The 22,956-nt window shown below is 28.8% G+C and overlaps 3 protein-coding genes across 3 annotated transcripts in view; 2 read left to right on the forward strand and 1 right to left on the reverse strand.

The window, feature by feature from the left end:
* Nucleotides 1-22,956, forward strand: part of LOC126895201 (GTP-binding protein Rheb homolog) — a 146,211-nt gene that overhangs the window by 301 nt on the left and 122,954 nt on the right. The gene's annotated exons all lie outside the window — the stretch shown is intronic.
* On the forward strand, nt 1,594-9,439 carry LOC126895194 (ATPase H(+)-transporting accessory protein 2). Its single transcript, XM_050666798.1, has 8 exons — nt 1,594-1,795; nt 1,877-2,010; nt 4,555-4,794; nt 4,870-5,010; nt 5,069-5,248; nt 7,435-7,506; nt 8,699-8,801; nt 9,160-9,439. The coding sequence occupies exons 1-8, from the start codon at nt 1,747-1,749 to the stop codon at nt 9,237-9,239; spliced, it is 999 nt and encodes a 332-aa protein (XP_050522755.1). The 5' UTR covers nt 1,594-1,746; the 3' UTR covers nt 9,240-9,439.
* LOC126895171 (cuticlin-4-like) lies at nt 11,031-22,683 on the reverse strand. Its single transcript, XM_050666739.1, has 4 exons — nt 22,511-22,683; nt 15,172-15,251; nt 14,187-14,436; nt 11,031-13,119 (listed from the first exon to the last, which is right to left on the reverse strand). Exons 1-4 carry the CDS (start codon nt 22,524-22,526, stop codon nt 11,669-11,671), a joined length of 1,797 nt encoding a protein of 598 aa, XP_050522696.1. The 5' UTR covers nt 22,527-22,683; the 3' UTR covers nt 11,031-11,668.

Genomic DNA, 22,956 nt, shown 5'->3' on the forward strand with positions numbered 1-22,956 from the left:
ACAAAAAAATATTATTTCAATATGGATTTATGCCAAGCCATGGTTTCTGCTAATATTCTGTTAAAAAAGCTTTTTCAATTGATAAGACTTGTGATGTTGAAAAACGGCTTATAGCCAATGCCATTGTTAGAGTTCTTAAACCAAATTGTCCAGGCCGTATATTTTTACTTAACTTAGAAGAATTAGAAAAGGCCAATCATTCAACTATTTGTAATCTATTTGAAAAAGTAATGGAGCTTATATGGCCTGGGGATATAAAATATAGTAACGTCTTTTTATTTTTATCAAATATTATTCCCTATGTTAAAATCAAGTACTGTTCTTACAAATTTATAAACAAAAATGATTCACATCGCTTATGTCTACGGTCTATACAGAATTGCCGAAGAAATTCGCTAACAATTTAATACAGTTGATGAAATAATATTAAATATGAAAAATATATTTCGTAAAGCTCCATCTCGTGTTGAATTATTTAAATTGAAGGCTCTAGGTATAAAATTGCCCTCTGAATCAATTATTACTTGTTGGGGTCTTAGATAGAGGTTGCAATTGATTTTACCGAAAATTATAAAGAAATTCAACACGTTGTAAGCTGTTTAAATGACAACGACACAGAAAATATCAAAATAGGTAAAATATGATTAATGAAACCTGGTTTAGAAGCCAATTTGGCTTATATAAAAAGTAATTTTGAAATCCTTACCAAAGCCACAATAAAACTACCAAAAAAATATGTATTTACTATGTAATTCACTACCAGTGGTTCAAAATACACAATAGGAATTTTCTACATTAAAAGGTATTCACGGCAAACCAATTATTACCAAACTAAATAAAGTTTTTGAAAAAAATGTTGGCTTGAGAATTATTGAAAAAATATCAAAAATACTTGATTGTGTGAATGACTTTCCCCGAAAACTATCCCAGTCACGATATATCTTACTTTAAATATGGGCCTATATATTAATTGATGTCGAGCGGACATTCTCAGATTATGAAACGATACTGTCGAAAAATTGTTTACACATGAAAACCTCAGAAAACACTTAATTATTAATAATTTAATAATGAAGGTAAGAATTTTTTAAAGTAAATACACGTGTTTAATAAAATAAATAAAATATTTAAAATATATTTTATTATTTTTTTCAGAAACCCCATTAACTCAAGAAAGTCAAAAAACCTAAGTTTAGGTCTTGTTTTTTTATAAAATATTTATTATTTTGTTATTAATTAAACTAATTTTATTTTATTTTACTTAACATAATCCTGATTTTTTTTTTTTTTTTAATGGTTTTATCGTAGTTTTTCAAAATACACACAAACATTTAGTATTTAATTATAAGGGGACATTTTTGAGATAGCTTTTTTTACTTTTATCAATGTTTTTAAGTGCTTATAATGAAGTTTTGTAGCGCTTATTTTGATGATTATAAGTGCTAATTATAAGTCCCAATCTCTGGTCATAAATATATTCTACCGCAAATTAATGTAAATAAATTTACAATTTGACGCTCAGTGTTGTTGTGTCAATAACAAGAAGTTATTATATTCTCGTTGGCACGACTGCTGGCCTTATCGTTAAGATACTATCTAAGATTACCTAATGGAAATAGTGAAGTTAAACCAAATTTTGACTTGGTCAAATTCTGAGCTTCATTTTCCTAGTTAATATTTTCAACATTTTTTCCAGTTGTAGCTTAATCATAACATACAATTTTCTATAGACATAAAAATATTACAATGAGAATAGCTTTACTTATAGCTTTAGTAGTTTGTGCATTTGCACAAGGTAAGTATACTGTGCGATAGACACGCCCAAGTAAAATTTTACTTTTATAATAAGTATTTAATTGTTGTTGAATTTTTCCAGCTAAATGTAATGTAGGAGAGTTATATACTCTACATTCCCCAGAAGCTGTACGATTGGTTAAAGATGTGTCTCTAAGAGTTAGTCAGCTACCTGACATATTCTCTTCTATTTTTGGTTTTACAATTTTCAATGAAGTTAGTATATTTTAACTGTTAAAATATCTAAAATATATATTTTACTTAATACATTTGTATATATATATGCATATTTCTGTGTCATAAAACAAAATTATTCCAATGTAAATACCTGTTACAGTTATTTTAGTTATATTTATAGAATGTGATGTGCTTTTAACATTCATTATAGAAATACAATTTCTTAGTTTTACACATTAATGTATAAATCATAAATATTTTAATAATGATAAAATTAATACTATATATGTTTATTTTATAAGTCTTTAAAAAAATTTTTAATTAATTACCAAAGTAGCAAAACTATGAGGGGTTCCAACTTGAGTTTAGCGGGCTCTAGTATCTTTCAACAAAGTATTTTTTATTATTAAATTGACTTCTATTTTTACATCAATTTTTTTTTCATGCATTACATTTAAATTATATAAATATTGTAGTAATTAAAATCATTTTGCATATATTTTTTATTATTATTTTTTTGAATATTGAAAAAAACAGTTCATTTTAAACTCTTATTAAAGACAGGTAATAATAAAATATGCTGTTAATGTAGTCCATAAATGTAAAAATTATTTTTAAAAATAGCACAATATATTTGCTAGATCAATAGTTATATTTATATATATTTAATATTAATGACAATTTAATAATGAGAAAAAAATGTTTAACTAAAAAATTCTCATCAATGATATTAGTTAACTTTAATATATAAATACAGTTTTCTTATCTCATCTTAGTAAAATTTACCTTAAATAAGTTGAATTTTGATACAAATATTATTTTTCATTGAAAATTTAAGATTTTGTTATTATCTATACTGAAAATTATCAACCTTACAATACATGGTGATATATTTATCAAAAACCACCCAATGATTTGAAATATAAAAGTATTAAATTACATAATAAATACAATATTTAAAAAAATGTTGGTTTTTTTAAGTTTTATGTATTTTTTAATTTATCAACTATTAATTACTCTTTAATATAGGGATGTCAACTTTATTTTTTTTTATAATTTAAATAATATAATAATAAAAATGTTTTAATGACCTAATTAAGGAAATGACAGATTGATAACAACTCTTCAGATGTAATTACGATTTCAAAATATAAACTGGGGGAAAAGTATGGGTATGACTTTTTTATTAGATATTTCTTGGCAGCTCCCTTCCTCTCGCCATCATCTAAAAATGTTAATGACTTTTGAAGTATTGGTGCAAATGTTGTTATTAACCCATCATTTTCTTATCTTCTAAGTTAGATAAGTTTGTATATTGTCAATTAAAAAAATTAAGTGAACACCCCTATAAGTTAAATGGAATAATGTTAAAAAGTAATTAATAGTTGATAAATCAAAAAATATTTGTATCTAAAAATTCAAAACTTTTCTTTTTGTTCAACACTTATATTTATATAATATTTGCAATATTCTTTGAGTAACTTTAATGGTTTTTGATAAACGTATGACTCTGTATACTGTTTAAAGCTGCATCCTACCCATATTGATATTTTATAAGCTATAAAAAAAACAGTAGTAATGTAAGGCCATTTATGATATATAGTGGCAAATTTCCCTTCAACTCTTCAAAGACATTTATAATTTGCTAAGTTTCTATATAGAAAGAAAAAAATATTCTAGTTTTGTAGTAGTAATTCTTATTATTTATTTTATATTTATAAAAATTTATTTTAATGCAATTATTAAAAATGTTATTTAAGGAATGTGTATAAGTTAAATAAAATATAATTTTTTTTAATTAAGAAATTAATTAACAGACAGATTTATTTTAATCATATCACATATTAGCAAGAATAGTGATTCAAATCAAAATTTTTTATTTATTTTTGCACTAACAAATATAAAATGTATTATTTTTATTATAATAAAGTATGGTTTAAATACACATAATTAACTATATTATCTTATATATAATAATCTAATTTAAAAAATGACTGATCATGATTACAAATTTTAAACCAGCATTTTAGAAGTTGTTAACAATTTAAAGTAATGACTGGAAGTGGAGAGAGGGTGCTACTATTTTTATAACTTAAGATTTCCCAGACGTTCTCTTCCTCTCAACTGGATATAAATATGTCAATAACTTACTGATCCAATAGTTGTATTCAACAACAATTTTCTTAATTAGATCATTATCTATTTAATTGAAAGATAGAAATTTATTTAATAAGTTAATTAAAGTAATTGTAATTTGAGAAATTAAAGCTGAAACTCATATGAGATATAAGATATAAACATAAAAAAAACTTTTTGATTAAAAAATTGAAAAAACATTGAACTAAAAGAAACAAATAAAAAAGTTATTTTTATTCTTTATTAATTAAAAAAATTAAAGTGGTTCATTATAAGTAAATCACTCTGTATATTTATATATATCATTATTCTTGACAATAGGAAATATGTGCGTGTGTTTTTAAATAAGATATTTTATTTCATTGTAATGAATTGAATATGTAATTTTATTTTTTTATTCTTTGAAAAATATTGTCAAATTAAGAATAATTTACTATGTTGTTTCAGAAAGAAACATGGGACAGTTTACTAGTATCTGATCTATTTGGATTTCCAGAAGCTATTGTTAATATAGTTATACCAGGTGTAAAAAATGCAGATCTATCCATTTCAGAAGAAGATCAACATTATTTGATAAATGATGAACCTATTGATGAAATATTTTATGCCTTAGAAGCAAATATTAGAAAAAGATATCCAACTCAAGAAACAACTATTATGCAGATTGTATTAAGTGACGAACCAGTTGTAAGTGTATTTTACATTTTTTTATCTATAAACCTATTTTAACTATATGTAATTAATATTTTTTTTTTATTGCAGGTTAAAGGAACAGATCTTTTCAAACCAATTAACAATATAAATGATGAATCAAAAATTGTTACTGAACATCTAAATTTACTAATAGAACAAGATTCAAAATTTTTAGCTGAAATTTACCAATTAAATGCTTTAGCGAAAACTGTTAGTAAAATATATAAGAAATTTTGATGAGTTACTTAGAATTTTGAAATTCTTATAGATTAAAACCAAAGTATTTGCTAATGGAGTACCTGATTTGTACTGGATTACTGCACCAAATCTTCAAAATATTATTAACTTCTATGGTTCAAATTCATATGAAGCTGGTGAAGCCAAAAAAATTTTATCAGATGCTCTTAACCGTTTAAGCCAATCATTCAGTGAAGCATATAAAAATAAGGTAATTAAAGTGATACATATTTAGGTATGTATTTAGAGAAGTCAATGAAGTTAGGACTACTAGAATTATATTATATATATCTTAGGTTTTTAAATCCTAGATTTTAAACTTGAAAGAATTATGTGAGAAGTGTGAATTTTTGTTTTTACTCCCTTGCCTAAATTAAATACAGGTTTTATGGCTGTTTCTATTTACTATAGCTCAGTCAAATTAGATCTTCAGTTTAGAATTATATGCTTAATTATGTTAATACAATTGTTTTATTCATGTAATTATGTCATGAAAATATTAAATATTGTTTTACGTTAAAACAATCATGTGTATACTAAAAAGTGTTAACACTTCAATTGTAGATAATTCTTTCATTTACTATTTAGATTATAATTTTTTTTAAACAGGCTGAAGCAAAAACTATTTATATTTAACAAAAAAAACTCATTTTTTTAATAAAATATGTACTTTGTAGGTCTTATTTTGCTATAAAAGTAACTCTGATAAGAAAATATAATAAAATACTTTTTTCAATACATTTTAGCTTCGATGCGAAGCTGAGAAGGTATTGGTTTTACTATGATGTGTTTTTTTTTTTTTTTGTGTGTCTGTTACCACTTTTTCTCAGCTCTCACCGAACGGATTTCTTTCAACGATACGTCAAAAGATCACAAATCGTATCTAGTCGAAGACATTACCCTTCAAAATTGAAAAAATTTCCCTCGTTCCCCGTAAATGGGGGAAACCTCCAAAAAAATTACAAATTTAAAAATCGCTAATTTTCGAAATTTTTTCAATTTTTTTTACTAAAAACTGCCGTAACTTTTTCAAAAATGAACATATCAATATAATTTTTTTTTATATAGATGCTTGATGTCTTTATCTATCATTTGGTATATTTTTTTTGTAAATCTGACACTTAACCTGCCCACAGGGGGGGATTTAAAATGACAACTTTTTCACAAAAAATTAACTTTTTCAACTTAACTTTTGAAAATGTTCCGGAAGGTCTGACACTTTTATATATATCTTAAATTAAAGCTTATGTAATATACTTTAATTTGAAAAAAAAAAATTTGACCTCTGGACTTGTCTTCGTGGTGAAAGTTGACATCAAAGTTAATAAAAAATTACGATTTTTGTAAAATAATTTTTTTTTATATTTTTAACTTAATAATGCTCTAACTTTTTCAAAAATGAACATATCAATATAATTTTTTTTTATATAGATGCTTGATGTCTTTACTTATCATTTGGTATATTTTTTTTGTAAATCTGACACTTAACCTGCCCACAGGGGGGGATTTAAAATGACAACTTTTTCACAAAAAATTTACTTTTTCACCATAACTTTTGAAAATGTTCCGGAAGGTCTGACACTTTTATATATATCTTAAATTAAAGCTAATGTAATATACTTTAATTTGAAAAAAAAAAATTTGACCTCTGGACTTGTCTTCACGGCGAAAATGGCTACCGAATGCTATTTTCGTGTGAAAATTCTCGATTTTATTATTTATATTATATTTAACTTTATAATGCTATAACTTATTGAAAAGTTTATGGATCCACACAATTTTTTTATGAGAAATAATATTTTTTAATAAACCCTTTTTCATTCGACATACTTTATCTTAATCGAGATATTAATAAGGAACCAGCAGATCAAGTAGCTTTTGGAATAAAACACCAATTTTTTTAAAATTAAACACTATCTAAAGATTTGCATCGAAGCGTTTATTTTTGATAGTGATTTTAATCACTGTCAGATATCATTATACTTGATCCAACTATGCCACGTCACCACTGTGCCGCGACCCCCTGTGCTGGGTTTTTTTTTTTTTTTTTATAATTTTTGCTTAAACCTTATTTTATATGACTGTAATAAAGCAAAATATTTACATAATGTTTCTTTTATGACCTTTGACCTTAATTATCTTGTTATGCGTACTTAATATCAATGTAGATTTTTTGTAACTTTTTTAGAACAACCAAATGACATTTTGTACCAAAATTTAGATTAATGGGGTTTATTTAGAGCTGAAATCATTTTTAAGTTTAGTTGGACTTAGCTACTAGTAAAGTTACAATTTAAACTATTTATAAAATATTTTGTATTTGTTGTAATCTCATTAGTTATAGCAGTGTTTTAGTTATTCGTATGTTCTAATATTATAATTTGAATGATTTTTTAGGTATTGGTTACTGCTACTACAACAAATTCCAATAAGATTAATAGATCAAAACGTCAGGCTAATAATGAAAAGGTAATTATTATAAACATAGTTATAAATATCAGAATGAGTAATTTTATAATTTTCCCTTAAAATTTATGGCTGTAAATTAATTTTAATCAAAAATAATCCTGTTTCTGAAAAAAATTCTATCTTGAGCAGTACTACTACTTTTTCATCATCAAAAATTTAAATCTTTTAAAATAATAAAATACTCCACAATTTAAGTGAAATATACAATGATTGTATTGAAAAAGTGATTTTAAAAAGACAATCGATAATAATATGAAAAGAAATCATTTTAATCTACTTTAAAAAAAAAAAAAAAAAATTAGCTGGTTATAATAATATCTTAACAGTGAAAATGTAATTTTCTTATAAAAAATTTCATAAAAAAAATGATAATTTTAAATACGTGTTTCTTCTGAGCAAAGCTTAGAATTGTGAATAGATTTTATATTAACACTAATATTTGTTATAATTGTTTCGTTTACATTATTTATATTATTTTTAAATTTAGATACTTCTCATTTTTTAAAACATTTTAAATATTTAATTAAAATAATTTGCTGATAATTTTAAGAAATTTTAAGATAAAATTATATAATATAAATTTCTAATATGATCTACTAAAATTATTAAGTTTTTAATTATTAAGAACTGTATCATAGTTACTTTGATTATACACATGTTCAAAAAGTAAGGAAACAGGTAAATTGTTACAACTTTGAGAACAATAGAAACCCTTTTCTTTACTATCTGAACACTGTATATTATGCGTGTAACAAAAAATTTCAATTTTTATTATTATTAAATAATTCTCAAGCTCTTTATCTTATTTTCAATAGTGATTTGGATGTTACAATTTAAATATAAAATGTAATAATTAAGAGGTATGTACATATTATTGTTGGTTTTTGTAAGACCGTAGTCAAATGAAATTGTCATTTTTTATATCATTTATCAATTCAAAAAAAAATATTGAACATTTTCACTGCATTTAATGTTATAAATATTAATTCCATATGTAATTTAGTTATTATTTTATTGTAATTAAATTTTGATTTCCATTTATTATTTAGTAAAAATATATTATAGTTTGGTCTCTTAAATTTTTAATTCTGATTTTACCAACTTCACGCACAAACTAGCTTTTATTGTTTGACTACAATCTTCTAATTTAATTAAAAATTTTTCAATGAAATATGTTATATTTTAATTTCAGCTGTTAAACATTGCATCAACGCCATCTAGTGATTACCCTGTTATATTTAATCTCTTATTATGGTTTACTGTTATATTCGTGTTCTCTTTATTGGCAATATCATGTAAGTATCAGATGACAAACATTAGCTAGTCTATTAAAGAAACAATTTTTTCTGAAATTACTAATTAAGCTGATAACTAAAAATAATTTAGGAAAAAATTATAAATAATAAATTTTCTTATAAATTTAGTGTAAGTAATGTCTAAACTAATTTAAATAATAAATTAATTCAATAATCCTCAATTTAGGCTTGTTTTCATTAATGTGATAAGGCTATTGAAGATGTTTTAAAAAAATTATGTTTGAACAAAAAATTAATTAACACAAATTGACTAAATTAATCATGATTAATTTTTTAATATTAAATATAAATCAAACTTAATAGATGTATACTTAAATATTGTATTAATGTGTTATAGTAAGCATTGCTGATATGGATCCTGGACGTGATTCAATAATATATCGTATGACCAGCAATAGAATGAAAAAAGAAAACTAAGTATCACAAAATTATAAATTATAAGTGTTATGTATAATTAGCATAATTATACATTATGAACTACATTTGAACTAGCATTCCATCATCTAATTGTACATTTATTTATGTTAGAATTTACTATCATTTGTCCATCAATATAATTTACTTAGACTACAAATGTGTTTTTAGTTGTATTTATTTAATATAAAAAGTTGTTAGATTATTGTTGTTTTACTTCTTAATTATTAAAATATTATTTTAAGTAAATATAATCTAATTTATTTTTTTTCTTTTACAAAAATATTTAATACAGTTAAGATGTTCTTTATGTAGAATAACTTGCACATTTTATATAATATGTGTGTACTGGTTTTATTGTGATTTTTAAATGATAGATTAATTAATATATGGTTTTATTGTATTCTCTTCTAAAGAAATGTAAATAAAATAATACTTAGAACAGCAGGCTTGTATAACAACATATTTATGTTAAACAAATTTGTTTAAGTAAAGTAAGAAAAATGTCCTAAATATTAGAAATAAAAATCCCAACATATCTATTATCATGGTAATAAAGTATTTATAATTTCATTATAACAACAAACTTATTTAATGAATTGTTAAATATTAGACTAGTGCTATAAAATAATTATTCATTTACTTTAAACCAGTCTTTTTGCCAAATTGAAGTTAATAAGTTTCTAAGTAATTAAGAATTACTGTCTTATCATTTTTATTGATCTCAGTAATAAATTATTTGTATTGAAGAAATTTGAAATATATTATATTAACAATCAAATTCCTTTTTTTATTTTAATACTGAATGAATCTTGAGAGATTCATTATCCTATTAATAAATAATAATTAATTTGTAATATCAGGCGCTTTATTTATGCTACTTAACCATCAAATTTTTACGAAGATCATTTAACAGATTACAATCACAACAATAATAGAGAAACGATAATAAGCTTCAAGTATAAATTTGGTAATTGTTATAATATTATCATTTTAAATAAGTATAAATCAAAATCCCTACTAGGGCTCGAAACTTAAAGCATTTATAACGTTTTTATTAATCATTTCAAATCAACAAATAAAGGGTACAGGGAAAAACGATAATTGTCCATTTCTGTACAATTTTCAGGATAACAAATTATGTTATTAATTCCTATTCTTTTAAACAAAAGTAAAAAAAAATGAAAAAAAATTCATTACTTAATACTATTGCTAATAAGTTATTGAATCAAACCATAAAATAAAAATGGATTTCAATTATTTTTTCATTATGCAATTCATATTATACTCATTATATTCATAACATTACATTTTGAAAGAAAACTTCAAAAAGCTTAGGTTTCATTATTTAAATAATGACAAATAATAGTAAATAATTCAGTAAACTTACACGATTTATTATTTATTTAATACAATTTAATAAATATAATACATTAAAATATTTAGGATTGAGCACAAAGATATTTTTAAAGGTCGATGAATAATTATGTAAAAAATGTATTTTATTTTGGTTTTAATTACATTAACAAACCAAATAATAACGTAATTTGATAAATATAAACGTATCATGTGTCTACATCGATATACATATTGATATTTAGTAAAAAAATGAAAATTACGAAATAGGTTATAATAGTCGACCAATTTGATTACAATGGTTTATATATCTTTGGCCAATAATGACACCGAGTAAACGAGTTTACTCTGTATATTGATTTAGACTTATAATTCTCGTACATGCAAAAAATACTATAATTAAAGATGCAGTACTAAAACTGTATCATATTTTTCTAAAAGTTAATTTTTTGTAAGAATAGGACTAATAATATGTTATTTATAATATATAATATTTACAATGATAAAACAATGTACACGATGATAATAAATTGTAAAGAATAATTAGCATTTCAGCGATACTGCAATTACAGTGTTATTACTATCAACTTTTATGAAACAGTTCACAATAAATATACTTTTGGCGTTATCTTATATGATTGTTTTTAATATTGCAGTCGTGAAATAATCACCAACAAAAAAAATCTTAATTCGAGCATTGCCCGTACGTCTATTAATACTGTTTACTACAGTAGTGTTGTGCTTAAAATTATACAAAAAAAAAAATTAATAAATAATAATTTAGATTATAAATACAAAATATCGTTTTGATGGAAAAATAATAAGTAAACTAGAATCACTCAGTTTTAACGTGTGATCTACTTAAAACAAGTAAACCTTATAAATTGACTGAATGGCATTGTTTAACGAATTCAATATTTAATAAAACAAAATATATCAACTTGTGCCATTCGGCGAAGTGGTAAATATTTTAATAACAGCGACACACACGTTAAAATACTTAAGTTCACAATAAAATGTCATAAGGAAGTTGGGGCAAGTTGTGGACTTGCAGGGATATATTAAATATAGGGGCTTTATGAGCTTGCCATTTTGACAAATTCGGCAGCTTCGAACGCTGCTCCGTGTATGTATGGAGCTTGCACTGGTGCGCACAACTTAGCATTGTTCATTGAACGGACTCTCAAGAACAAGAAGGTAACGACTAAACAAGCGACAACCAATACTGATAAGAGCATGGCTAATCCAGCAACGAAACTAGGTACGCTAATGCATACATTGTCGGCTGCTAAAGCGGCTCTTGTAGACATCACAACGGTATCGGAATTAGAACTACCATTGGTGGCAGGTACGTTCAGAGCAAAATTGACATCTCCTGGGGAAACTACTTGAATGATGCGGCTAGTGTTCACGTCTAATTCAGGATTGCTGGTAGAACGGCGGCGACGTTGTTTACTGTCAGTGGACATATCAACGGATCGTGGTCGACCTCCTAAAGAAATTAAGTTTATGTGTTGTTCTTCATCGGGACCAACTGTACCTTGTCGCTTAACTGTAGCGTAAGACGATCCGTGGCCTGGTAAAGGTGGTGGTGGTAAGTTTAGTTCGTCGTTTTGTGGTACAGACTTTTGTGGAGCCGATGTTGATGAAGCTGAAGCTGGCAGTACTACTTCGGGTTTCAATTCGGAATAAGCGCCTGCGGGTCCTGATGGATTTCTCGGATCAGGATAAGCAGGATAATCAGCAGGGGATGGACCGTATTCATTAGGATGCACGGAGTTTTGGTTATAATCACCGCCTAAGTCGGAAGGAGCAGGGGGTAAAGCGTAATCACCTGGGCATTTTGGTTCAGGGCAGTGATGGCGACATACTTGGATAACACATTGGAAGTGTACGTTCATAGAGTCTGGGAACTTGAAAGCTTGGAAGTAGGTGAACGATACTACAGATGCAGATGGTCCAAAGTTCTTTATTTTTTGGAACTTTTGCATGATCTTAGGTCTGATAACACAACCATTATGGTCGACCAATTGAATGGGTGTACGTTTTCCGTCGTGAGCTACACAGTTTCTGACCAACATATCAAATTTGTTTTCTTCGTCTTTAATGGCTAACACCATAGTCATAGTTTGACCGATTTTCACAATTCCGGATACTTCAGAAGCCCAAGGACCTTTGCCTACTTGAATTTGCATCCAACACTGCAGGTTGTCTCCCAAAAAGTTAGCTGTGACTGCGTTTAACATATCTACTTGGAAAGGTTGGAAGGTAACAGATTTCTCATAGAAATCGTACCAGGTGCAACGAAGTTTTCTAGCTTGATCCCAAACTTCTTGTACATATGGATCATATTGGATGATAATGGTGTTTTCTACATAACTACCACTGGGTGTACCCCCATAGCCAGCAACTGCTCCGTTACCTCCAGACGATGTCATACCGCAACTGTTAAGAAGAATTTCGAATGTAGCGCTTAGGTGTCCGGTTCCAGGTTTTACATGAACACAATGAGGATCACTGTAGAAACCTGAAAAAAAATAAAAATAAAAATGATGAATATTAATTAATCCTTTACATTTAAAGTAAAAAGAGTGCTGTATGAGCACAATTAATTTATGGGTGTACTTTTTTAGTTAAACTTATGGAATTCATAAATCTGAATGTAATTTTTAAAAGTCAAATAACAACTTAATAGAATGAGGAATGCCATTGCGCTTAAAACAGTATTTAGAAGCATGTGTATAAATTAATACGCTTTTTTCAGCTAAGAATAAACCATCACATGACCCTAAACTGGTTATTGATGTATTGATCTGATAATGATTAGGTGTTGTAGCTAAGAGCTGTTAAAAAAATAAAACCGGTAAGATGTTTTGCCCAATTTAAGTCAACCAACTGTTTTTATTCAACTAAAATAATATAGAGAAAACTTTTTATTTTGAAAAAGCGAAAAGTTCTCTGGAATTGTTTTTATCAATTTTTTTTCCACTGCAACTATCTCTCATTATTTTGTTAGTTGGTCTGAATCGATCCAGTAAAGATTATGCACTGCAATTATTATTTAAAAGCGGTAGCCGTCAATTAGAAAATCTCATAAAATAAAATAGTGCACTACACGTGAGAGAGTTTCATAAATATTAATTAAAACATACGTACGGTGGCCGTTTAGTGGGTCAACTGCTATATATAGGGGCACCACTCAGGTATGATACCGGGTCATGTGACGCGACTGTCGGTCGAATAACAAAAGCAAAATGAAAATATGTTGATAAGTTTGTTTTGTACTATAATTTTTCACGTATTGTTTTTAACTACATTAGACGAACATTATTATAATAACTCATACCCGCTGGTATGCATTTTAACGCACCTGTTTGCAATAATTCCGAATTTAAATGTTAATTGCCACTCATTCGTCATGAACAAAATGGTCTTATCCTGGTAAATTGACGCTTTAAAATATCGAACATATAAATATCATAATCTTAGAATTATGGATACAAAAAAAATTTTCTAAAAATATGTTGACCATTGGTAGCTTTCAATAACAATTACTGAATCGTTTTAATGAAAAAAGAACAAAACAATATTTACCTTTAGAGAAAATAACGCCATAGAATGGTCTATCAAATTCGATGTGAACTCTCATGTGAGTCTTTTCGCATTGAACTTGGAGATGCTTGATTTTTGCGGTATCTGGCGTGGCTTGCAATGGCCATGCTTCATCGTGTGGACCAGAAGGTAAAGGTAAACCTACGTCGTAACCACCGCCGGATCTATGCTCAAGAGGCAAAGCGGCAGCATTATTGTTTTCAGATCCAATAGAACCTTCACCAGTTGTACTCTGTAACATAAAAAATAACATTTAATAAAGTAATCATTCTTTATCATGATGTAGTATGTTAATTATTAACTAAAACCATTACAAAATAACTAGTAAACTAAAGTAAAAAGCATTTTGAACTGCGTTAATTTATTTTTAACTAAGTAAAACTTGAATGTCACCTAAGAATAATCAATATCATATTAAATAAATTAATTTAATTAACATTAAGATAAGTAAGGAACCTTTAAAAAAAAATGCAAAATTTCCGAAAAAAAAATTATTTAAAATATATTTTCCTCTATTATATTTTAAAGTCACAACAACACAAAAAATCATTACAGATAACATTAAAAATCACTCAATATGTTTTGCAACCCATTTCGAAGCGTAACCCCACATTCTTCTAATAATACAGTCTTAAGTATAATAGCATGAAAATCTTAGTTATATTTCTTTATCAATACAAAATATTTGTTTGTTTTTTTCCATAGATAATTAAAATTATCTTAGATAAATTTAATTTTTATGTAAATAATTATTAATTAATCTCTATTTTGTAAATATATACGTTTTTATTAAAATAATACTTTTCAGTCCACTGTCATGAGCAATTTTACAAATGAGGATGTAAAATAAAAATTAAAAGTAATAAATTTGTATTTATGAATCGCAATATGAATTATTATTATTGTTTTTAAATGCTTGTACTTATTTAAATATCAGAAAACAAATATTGTATTGGTACAAACTCACATGCAAAAACAACAAAGCTCCGTAGAACACAATGTATACTTGATGCCTTAGATATCTCTTCATCGTACCTACTGAGTGATCTGTAAATGACATAAACTTCATATTATTATTTTTTGCATGAGAAAATACACATAATTAAATTTGTATTGTATAGTGTGACATGCACGTAGGTATGTATATGTGGATGTTATTTCGGTGACCGGATCTCGCAGTAGAGATTTCGGGGTGAAGGTCGTCACAAAATCCGGAAAGGAATCGGAATTGGACATGTTGCCGACCAGCCGATCATTCTTGTTTAGAAAATTATTATATTTATATGTATTTAGAACATTTAGCCGCTAGAGGCGCTACAGTCTTTCCGGGAAAGTAAACCGCTTTCACTGTCTTTCGACTGTACACCTACAGCCATAGCTACCGAATCGGCGTATGCGACTCGTTGCAATTGCACTTTCAAATATTTCTGTTAGAGCTCGCCAATTAAGGGAAATGTTTGTCGTACTATAAAGCATAATAATTGTGTGGAATTTCTTTTGCTGACTGTTTACACAGACCATTTAAAATGTTAGATGTGACTAATAAGAAAACAGTATTGTCCGCGAAAAAATTCAACATAACAAACTACTAATGTCATTTCCTAAAAAAATTAAAGAATGAAACAACGTAACATTGTTACAAACAACAATGTTAGTCTACCGAACTATATAATTAGCCTATGGCTACAAACTCCTGTTTTAACAGCCCGATAATATACGCGACTATATTATAGTCGAAATCGTGACCAGAACGGTGCCCGAGGGCCTATTGATCCGCCCTCCGTTACACCTATTTGTTAGTTTTCGACTACATCGTTGAAGTACGTCTGTGAGCCTATTAATAGTAATTTTACAGACACGAATAGCCAAATATCACATATCATATGTATTCAGACTTGCGTGTCAATGTTGTGAGCAAAACATCAATAAAGCCATTAATGTCCAAACAATAGTTAAAGCGGGAGAAAATATCAAAAATAATAAAACGAAAGAACTATAGAACCGGTTTTAATCACATCTATAATATATATATATATATATCAAATTACTTTCAATAATACGTCTATGTAAAAAAGTACCCGTTCTCCAAGATCAAGATCAATGAACCACGCGAGCTTTTAAGTAGGCCAGTAGGATGTAAATATTTATACTGCCGCACCCCTCCAAGGTCGGATTCGAGCATACACATATTTATATCCCTCACAAGAAGACTTGCCTTTAGACATTGTAATTATTATGACTCCGAATTTGTCGTATCACGTCAAATTACTTTGAGCTGTATTGATCAAATAACAATAAATCATTTTCAATCATAAGAAACTACACGTTTGGTATGTTTAGTTTGGACGTTTAGATTGCAATAAACTCTTACTCTGACTCATAGAACCTCTCACAATAATAACAAACAGATTACAATCTACTGAATGAGGTTGTCAACCAAACGAGAAAAAGTTTGCAATATATATGAAGAATAATTAGCTTCATGAACTTAATCCATTGTCCGCCTCAAACGTTTTAAACGAAAACAATGGGCTTCGTGTTCAAATAATTGTTTTTACTGAAACTATCACAGTCGTTAGCAAAAAGTAGTTCAAAATCTTTAATGAGTTAAACTCTACTGATTAAAATTTTCTCTGATTTAATTACAGTATTCTCAAATATATATAATTAGAAGATCTAATACACAAACACAACAAAATTAAATGTATGATACAAAATTACACTCGATTTCAACGTATACTATATAAAAATGATAAGCATTCAGTTGTTCAAAAGTAGTTTAAAATATTCTCAACATTTATTTACTAATGATAATTATTTCACTAAAAACATCTTATTGCATCTTACTTATTGTTTTCCCACCTTAGCGTTAGATTCATCGAAACTAGTTCTCACATACAGTTAAAAACATACGTGTACATCATTTACTGGACACCTGCTTATATCTGCTATTAAATATAATTATAAATGATTTATAAACGTTTTTAAATATAGTATCTATGCTCTCTTCTGTCAGATTACCAATGCTTCCATGGAAAACATAATACTGATGAATACCACACAATACAGCACATAATAACCACAGTAAAAACATTCCATTAGTATAATGTGTAGTTATCAACACCAGTTCATGAGGAGTAAATTAGACGGTGTAAAATAAAATATTCCGTACAATTCTTCTAACATTCGGTCGGTTAAGTAGCGTTTTTATTAATGTCTTTAAAACAGGATTGTAATGGAGCTATTATATATTAGAGTTAAAACAGTACAGTCTTGACCAAGGTAGTAGATATATTTACTTAACATTTAGTTTATGTGCCCTAATCACGGGTATAAGTTTACCGTTAGCCACCCGGCACATTTTTGACCACCCGGCTACCAATCAGTCATCACGATTCGGTCGTTTAGTGGTTTGAGTCTGTTGCTCTTTAGCATCGACATTGGCCTCCAATGATCTCACGTGGCCATACACCAAATAGCGCTTTCTCGAGAGTGTGAACGGACTCGCAGACATTCATGTATAAGGTATTCAGCAAGTCGAACACAGATAAATCCGGTGGCCGACGCTGCGAAAATATGAGCACTTCTGGATTTACTTTCTAATCGTATGGACGTGATTGATGCAATGACATGCAGGACAGGTGTGAAATCAAACACTTCGTTAATAACCGATTACACATGATATGTATCGTAACAAAATAGTTTAGAATTATAAAATACTTTGCATTAATTTAACAGAAATTCAAAAAATCTCAAAATGAAGTATGCTAATTGGTTTAATCCATCGGACTAACGAAACCATAATTCTTCAACGTGTTACAGTCCACAACATTTAACACGTGTTTTATACGAGCTGCTGCTTACATTTAAATGACGGAAAGTCACCAGTACGCTGAAAGTCAATCTAGATACTCGAAATGATATGTCAAACGGTCTTTTACTATAACACCCACATTATAGAGTTGACTGGTAATCGTAAAAATGGAAGGATGAATTTTTTTTTGGTTATAATCTGTATGGACATGTTCCGCTAATTCACTTTCCAATTGTTAATGCGATTATTATTGTTGCTCTCTTGTGTACATGACAGGAAATTCGAATGATCAATTGGTAATCGCGCGATTTCAACGTATTATAAATGTTCTGGGAGAAAACCTCGGGGGATGGTAGCAGGGGGTATACTCGATTTCGTAACTGAGGACGTATGTGCTCGGAATTAAAAAACATTCGCTTTCTCTTTCGTTATTTTTCTTTTCAAAACTAATTTAGCGATGATAATTACAATAATAACGATACACACAACGCGTAGATTATGCACAATGAGCACCGGCGGCCCAGGACAATGGAAGGACGTCCACAACCGCAGCCAAAGTAATGTTTTCGTTTCGTTGAGTAAACATTGCACCGTATGCGGTAAAATAATTATTATTTATTACTGTTCAACCGACGTCGTCGGAATAACTCTATCCGGCAGATGAATTCTTGATGGTGGTTTTTCTTCACCAACATTTCAAATTCATTAAAAAATAAATAGTTTTATAATATTAAAGTGGCTTAACGTGTTGTTTCTACAGGTTTCAATTTACCCTTGCGTGCATCGACTAGGTAGGTGAAATTCAAGAAAATGATATCTAAACGGCTGGGTTGAATTTCTTCTACATTACATACTTAACTAAACCTGATATGATACTATTGTGTCTGTTTGTGGTCAGATCGTAAGCAATAACGGCTGTATAGTCTCAATTTTCGAATAGCAGTGGAAAAACCAGATAACAAAAATAATGCTCTTAATTGACTTGTCAACATTTCTGGAGAAAAAATACTCGATTAAAATGATGGTCTGCTGTGTGCTTGTTTGTTAATATAAGATTTCACGTGTAATATGTGGTGACTGTTGTGAATTCGTTTAATGACAATAGTGACAACGAAAGTCAATCAAAAAACGACAATAGCCTCTTGTATGTAAATCACATTCGCTTTCTTTATAAAATGGTATTAATAGGCCTGACGATTTAAGTAGTACTTACAGATTTTTTTTTTTACAATAGATATACAACATGATCAATACAAAATTGATTTACCGCAATAGCGGTTTGAACAGCAAATTTAGCTATTCATGCTTGTAATGGTTAAACTGTTTTTTTCTTAATGTTATGATAACAAAGTATTGTTATTATTAACTCATAAAATGTTCAGATTCAAACTTATTAAGTGAGTCACCGCAAATAGTTTTAAAACCTATATTTAAAAAAGAGTTGGCGGGAATTAGTAATTATATTATAAACCGCAATATGACAATTTCTTATGATAAATCAAACTCTCCTTAAAAAACGTCATAACGTCCTACGTATGCCTACTCATTTTTGAACGACATACTTATATTTTCAAAATCCACATGTAATAGCAGAATCATTCAGAACCCACATTTATAGTTCCGATTCTAAACAAATTTCAACGTAAATCCAAATACTTCCTTTTCTTTGGAATGTACCGGAATGAAACGCACTGTGATTGCCCAGGGCTGCATACGACCGTGATACAAGTTCAAGACGTACTTTGGCAAAGAAACGTTTTTTTTTTCATTTTTGTTTCGGGCTATTGTTGCAAACAGTCAAAATAATACATTAATATTATAGAAAGTGTTGTTGATGTCCGACGTACCATTTTTACAACAACGAATATTTTTATTACTCTAAGAGCATATAACACACGCGATATGTGTGTCAAGATTGGACGCAGAGAAAGTTCAGACGTTTTGTGAATAGCTGTGTTTGTGTACGAGTGTGTGCGAATACGCCGTACGTCATGTTATTTACTTTGACTACCGCGATGGATTGTCAATTTTTTTCTCGACCGTTTTCATTAAAAAACTTGTACATGATTGCGTTTTCAACGGACCAATTTAGCAACGTTGATAACCGTATTGACGGCGTGAGGATAGGGTATATTATAATAGCGATCGAAAATCAATTGCATGATATTTGCGACCTTGAATGGGCTATGATGAAGAGCGAAAGTAAATATTTGGGGTACCGTAATAGTGATTGAGTACTGTAACAATAGTTCTAGTCTACCTTTCAAGTCTCCAGAATTTCAGATTGCTACTTGCATGTCGTGAGATGAGTGTCTTTTATAAAGATAATAATAAAATATATATGAAATGTTGTGAAGAATGTTAAACGTTAATCTAAAATTATTTTTCATGATGCGCAATTCGTATCAAATCGTTAAGCAGGAAAATTGTTGGAAATCGTAGCAATTAGCGTTTCCAAAGTTTTCTTGTATTACAAGAAATTTAAGCAATTATTTTTTTATTTTAATCATTTTCTAAATAAATAATTAACGGTGCAGTCCATGATACCGTAAAATAATACACTAAAACAATTATTATTGAAAATTAAGAAAACAAAAGTTTTTCCTATCACATTGCCTACAAACAACACATCTCAGTGTCAGCCAATTAGTCGAGTATGTGTAAAAATGTATGCCAAATTTCACACCTTTGCGACTCTTGTTTGTTGTATGTTTTGCTAGACGCCAAACGGTTGGCGGTGACTAGGATTGGACTTTCATTAACCTAATTCTTTCACGATGTTCGTACATAGGAGGAAACTTGTCGGATGAGAAAACTGGTTTGCGGACGTTGTTCCCTAATATCTTCTCGCGAGTCTATTCGCCGCTAGCAGATTCGGCCGTGACCCACTGGCAAGCATACACACGATAGTCGATCACCACATCTTTGCGCCTCTATCTCTACAACCGTATCAATAAACTCAATAAAATCATTAGAACTTCTTTAGGATTGTTCATATAAAATCAGGTTGAAATTTGCCAAAGTAAAAATCGTCCGTAATGCTAATTGAACATCTGGTTTTAGTGTTTAGACATCACAATTGAACAATATGCATAATTTTTTGAAAATTAAAATCACTAAATGAATAAAACTCATATGCGTTAACCCCCATACACTGTGTAGTGAATGAAGAGGTACATATTAAATAATGATGAGAAATTGTCCATAGAAGTCTTGCTGCAATATTTATAATAATATTACTTTCGCTGAATGCCATTCTTATTAAACTGTAAAGAGAAACGATATTTGCGCTCGGAAATAGTATTAGTGGCAAACAATCAACGTTAGTATAATTGTCTCTTGCTATTAAAGTTAGTGAGATATAAGAAGATTACGAGTGGTCGTCGTTGTATTAGCTAGCAATAATTTCGATAAAAATGATTTTTAACGAAAAAAATTACACAGTATACTGTAAGAAATTTCTATTTTTACTAAAGAGTATTTAATCTGATGACCGATTTCCCTGGATTATTATCTACGACTTCAAATTTGAAAAATTTTTAATGGTCAAATTTATATGACACTTGATAACTAAATCAATTGGTTTTGATCTGTTACGAACCGTAAATCATGAGACATCGTGACAAGCAAAAAGAATGATCGCGTCAAGGTTACTTTCTGCGGCTAAACGGTTGAACGACTCGGAAAGCAAGTTTGTTTTTGAAGATAATAGCGACATAAGATTACAAATAATCAAAAATTAATTGTTATTGGACTATTTTTTGTTCATAATTGGTACACATAGAAATTATTATGTGTAATACATAACTGACGTAGCGTAGAATTAGTAAAAAAGACACATCATACCCGTCGTGTCTCTTTTTCAAACCGTATAATAAACATATATTTAAATACGTTTTCCAAGTACTCGACCTTGGACGACTGCCGTACGTTTATCCTTTCTCCATAGAACCTATTGTTCCGAAGAAAGTATAATTTACAAACCGGATTACAACAGACACACGAGCCGTGACCAAGAGGGTGCATATAAATTAGGGGTACTTGGCGGTTATCTCGAATACACTCGCGTAAGTGCAAGTGAACTCTTTTTATGTACGAGCCATTGATGGATTATTTTTACTTTCAAAAACATTTGTCAAGTACATAACAGTAACCGACCTATGAATGCAAACGACTAACACGACTGGATTTATTTTTTATCGGATTACTTTAACGTAATCGCTACAACGTTTTTAACGTTTTATGATTTCATTGCGAAAAACCGCTCGAGAAGAATAATTTAAAAACTGTACTAATGTAATTTCAATACTAATTTGTCATTTATATCGACTTTGTTGTATGTCGATTTGGTTTTACTTATAATAAAATTGATTTATAAAAGAAAAAATTTCATTTGCGATATTTGTAGTTTTTTAGATTCAAATTTTTAAAAGAAAAGTAAAAATGATAAAATAAAAATTGCCTTATAAAAATTAATACATTTTTTACTCACCCAAATTGACGATCATGTAAAATCCTTGTACGACACTAGTTTAGAAAAAATTACGACACTATAAGCACCGCGAACGTTAAAAAAAAAAAACGTTAAAATGTTCGCGTTTGTGTGTTTGATCGTTCACTGGCCGATGTTCGCGCAGAAGACACAAGTATAATACTGACCCAGTGTCAATCGGACGGTGATAGAAGTCTAGCCGGCAACGACCGACTTTCTCTTTAGGCCCGCTTCCGTTCTACCGCCCTCCCACCTGGCAGTCAGCGCGCTAGCCACGCTGCGCCCGTCCACCGGGATTCGCCGGTCCCCACCAGACGCGCACACACCTGTCACCGTGGAAACTTTCTACTGTCCAAGTCACCTTGAAAGGGAACTTCTCCGGTTCGGCTATGGCTCACCGCGATGATTCAGGGCCGTGGGGAGAGCGTGGGTGCGTGTCGGGTAAA

This window comes from Daktulosphaira vitifoliae, unplaced genomic scaffold (genome assembly GCF_025091365.1).
Source record: "Daktulosphaira vitifoliae isolate Bord-2020 unplaced genomic scaffold, ASM2509136v1 Scaffold_1, whole genome shotgun sequence".
Classification (NCBI taxonomy): domain Eukaryota; kingdom Metazoa; phylum Arthropoda; class Insecta; order Hemiptera; family Phylloxeridae; genus Daktulosphaira; species Daktulosphaira vitifoliae.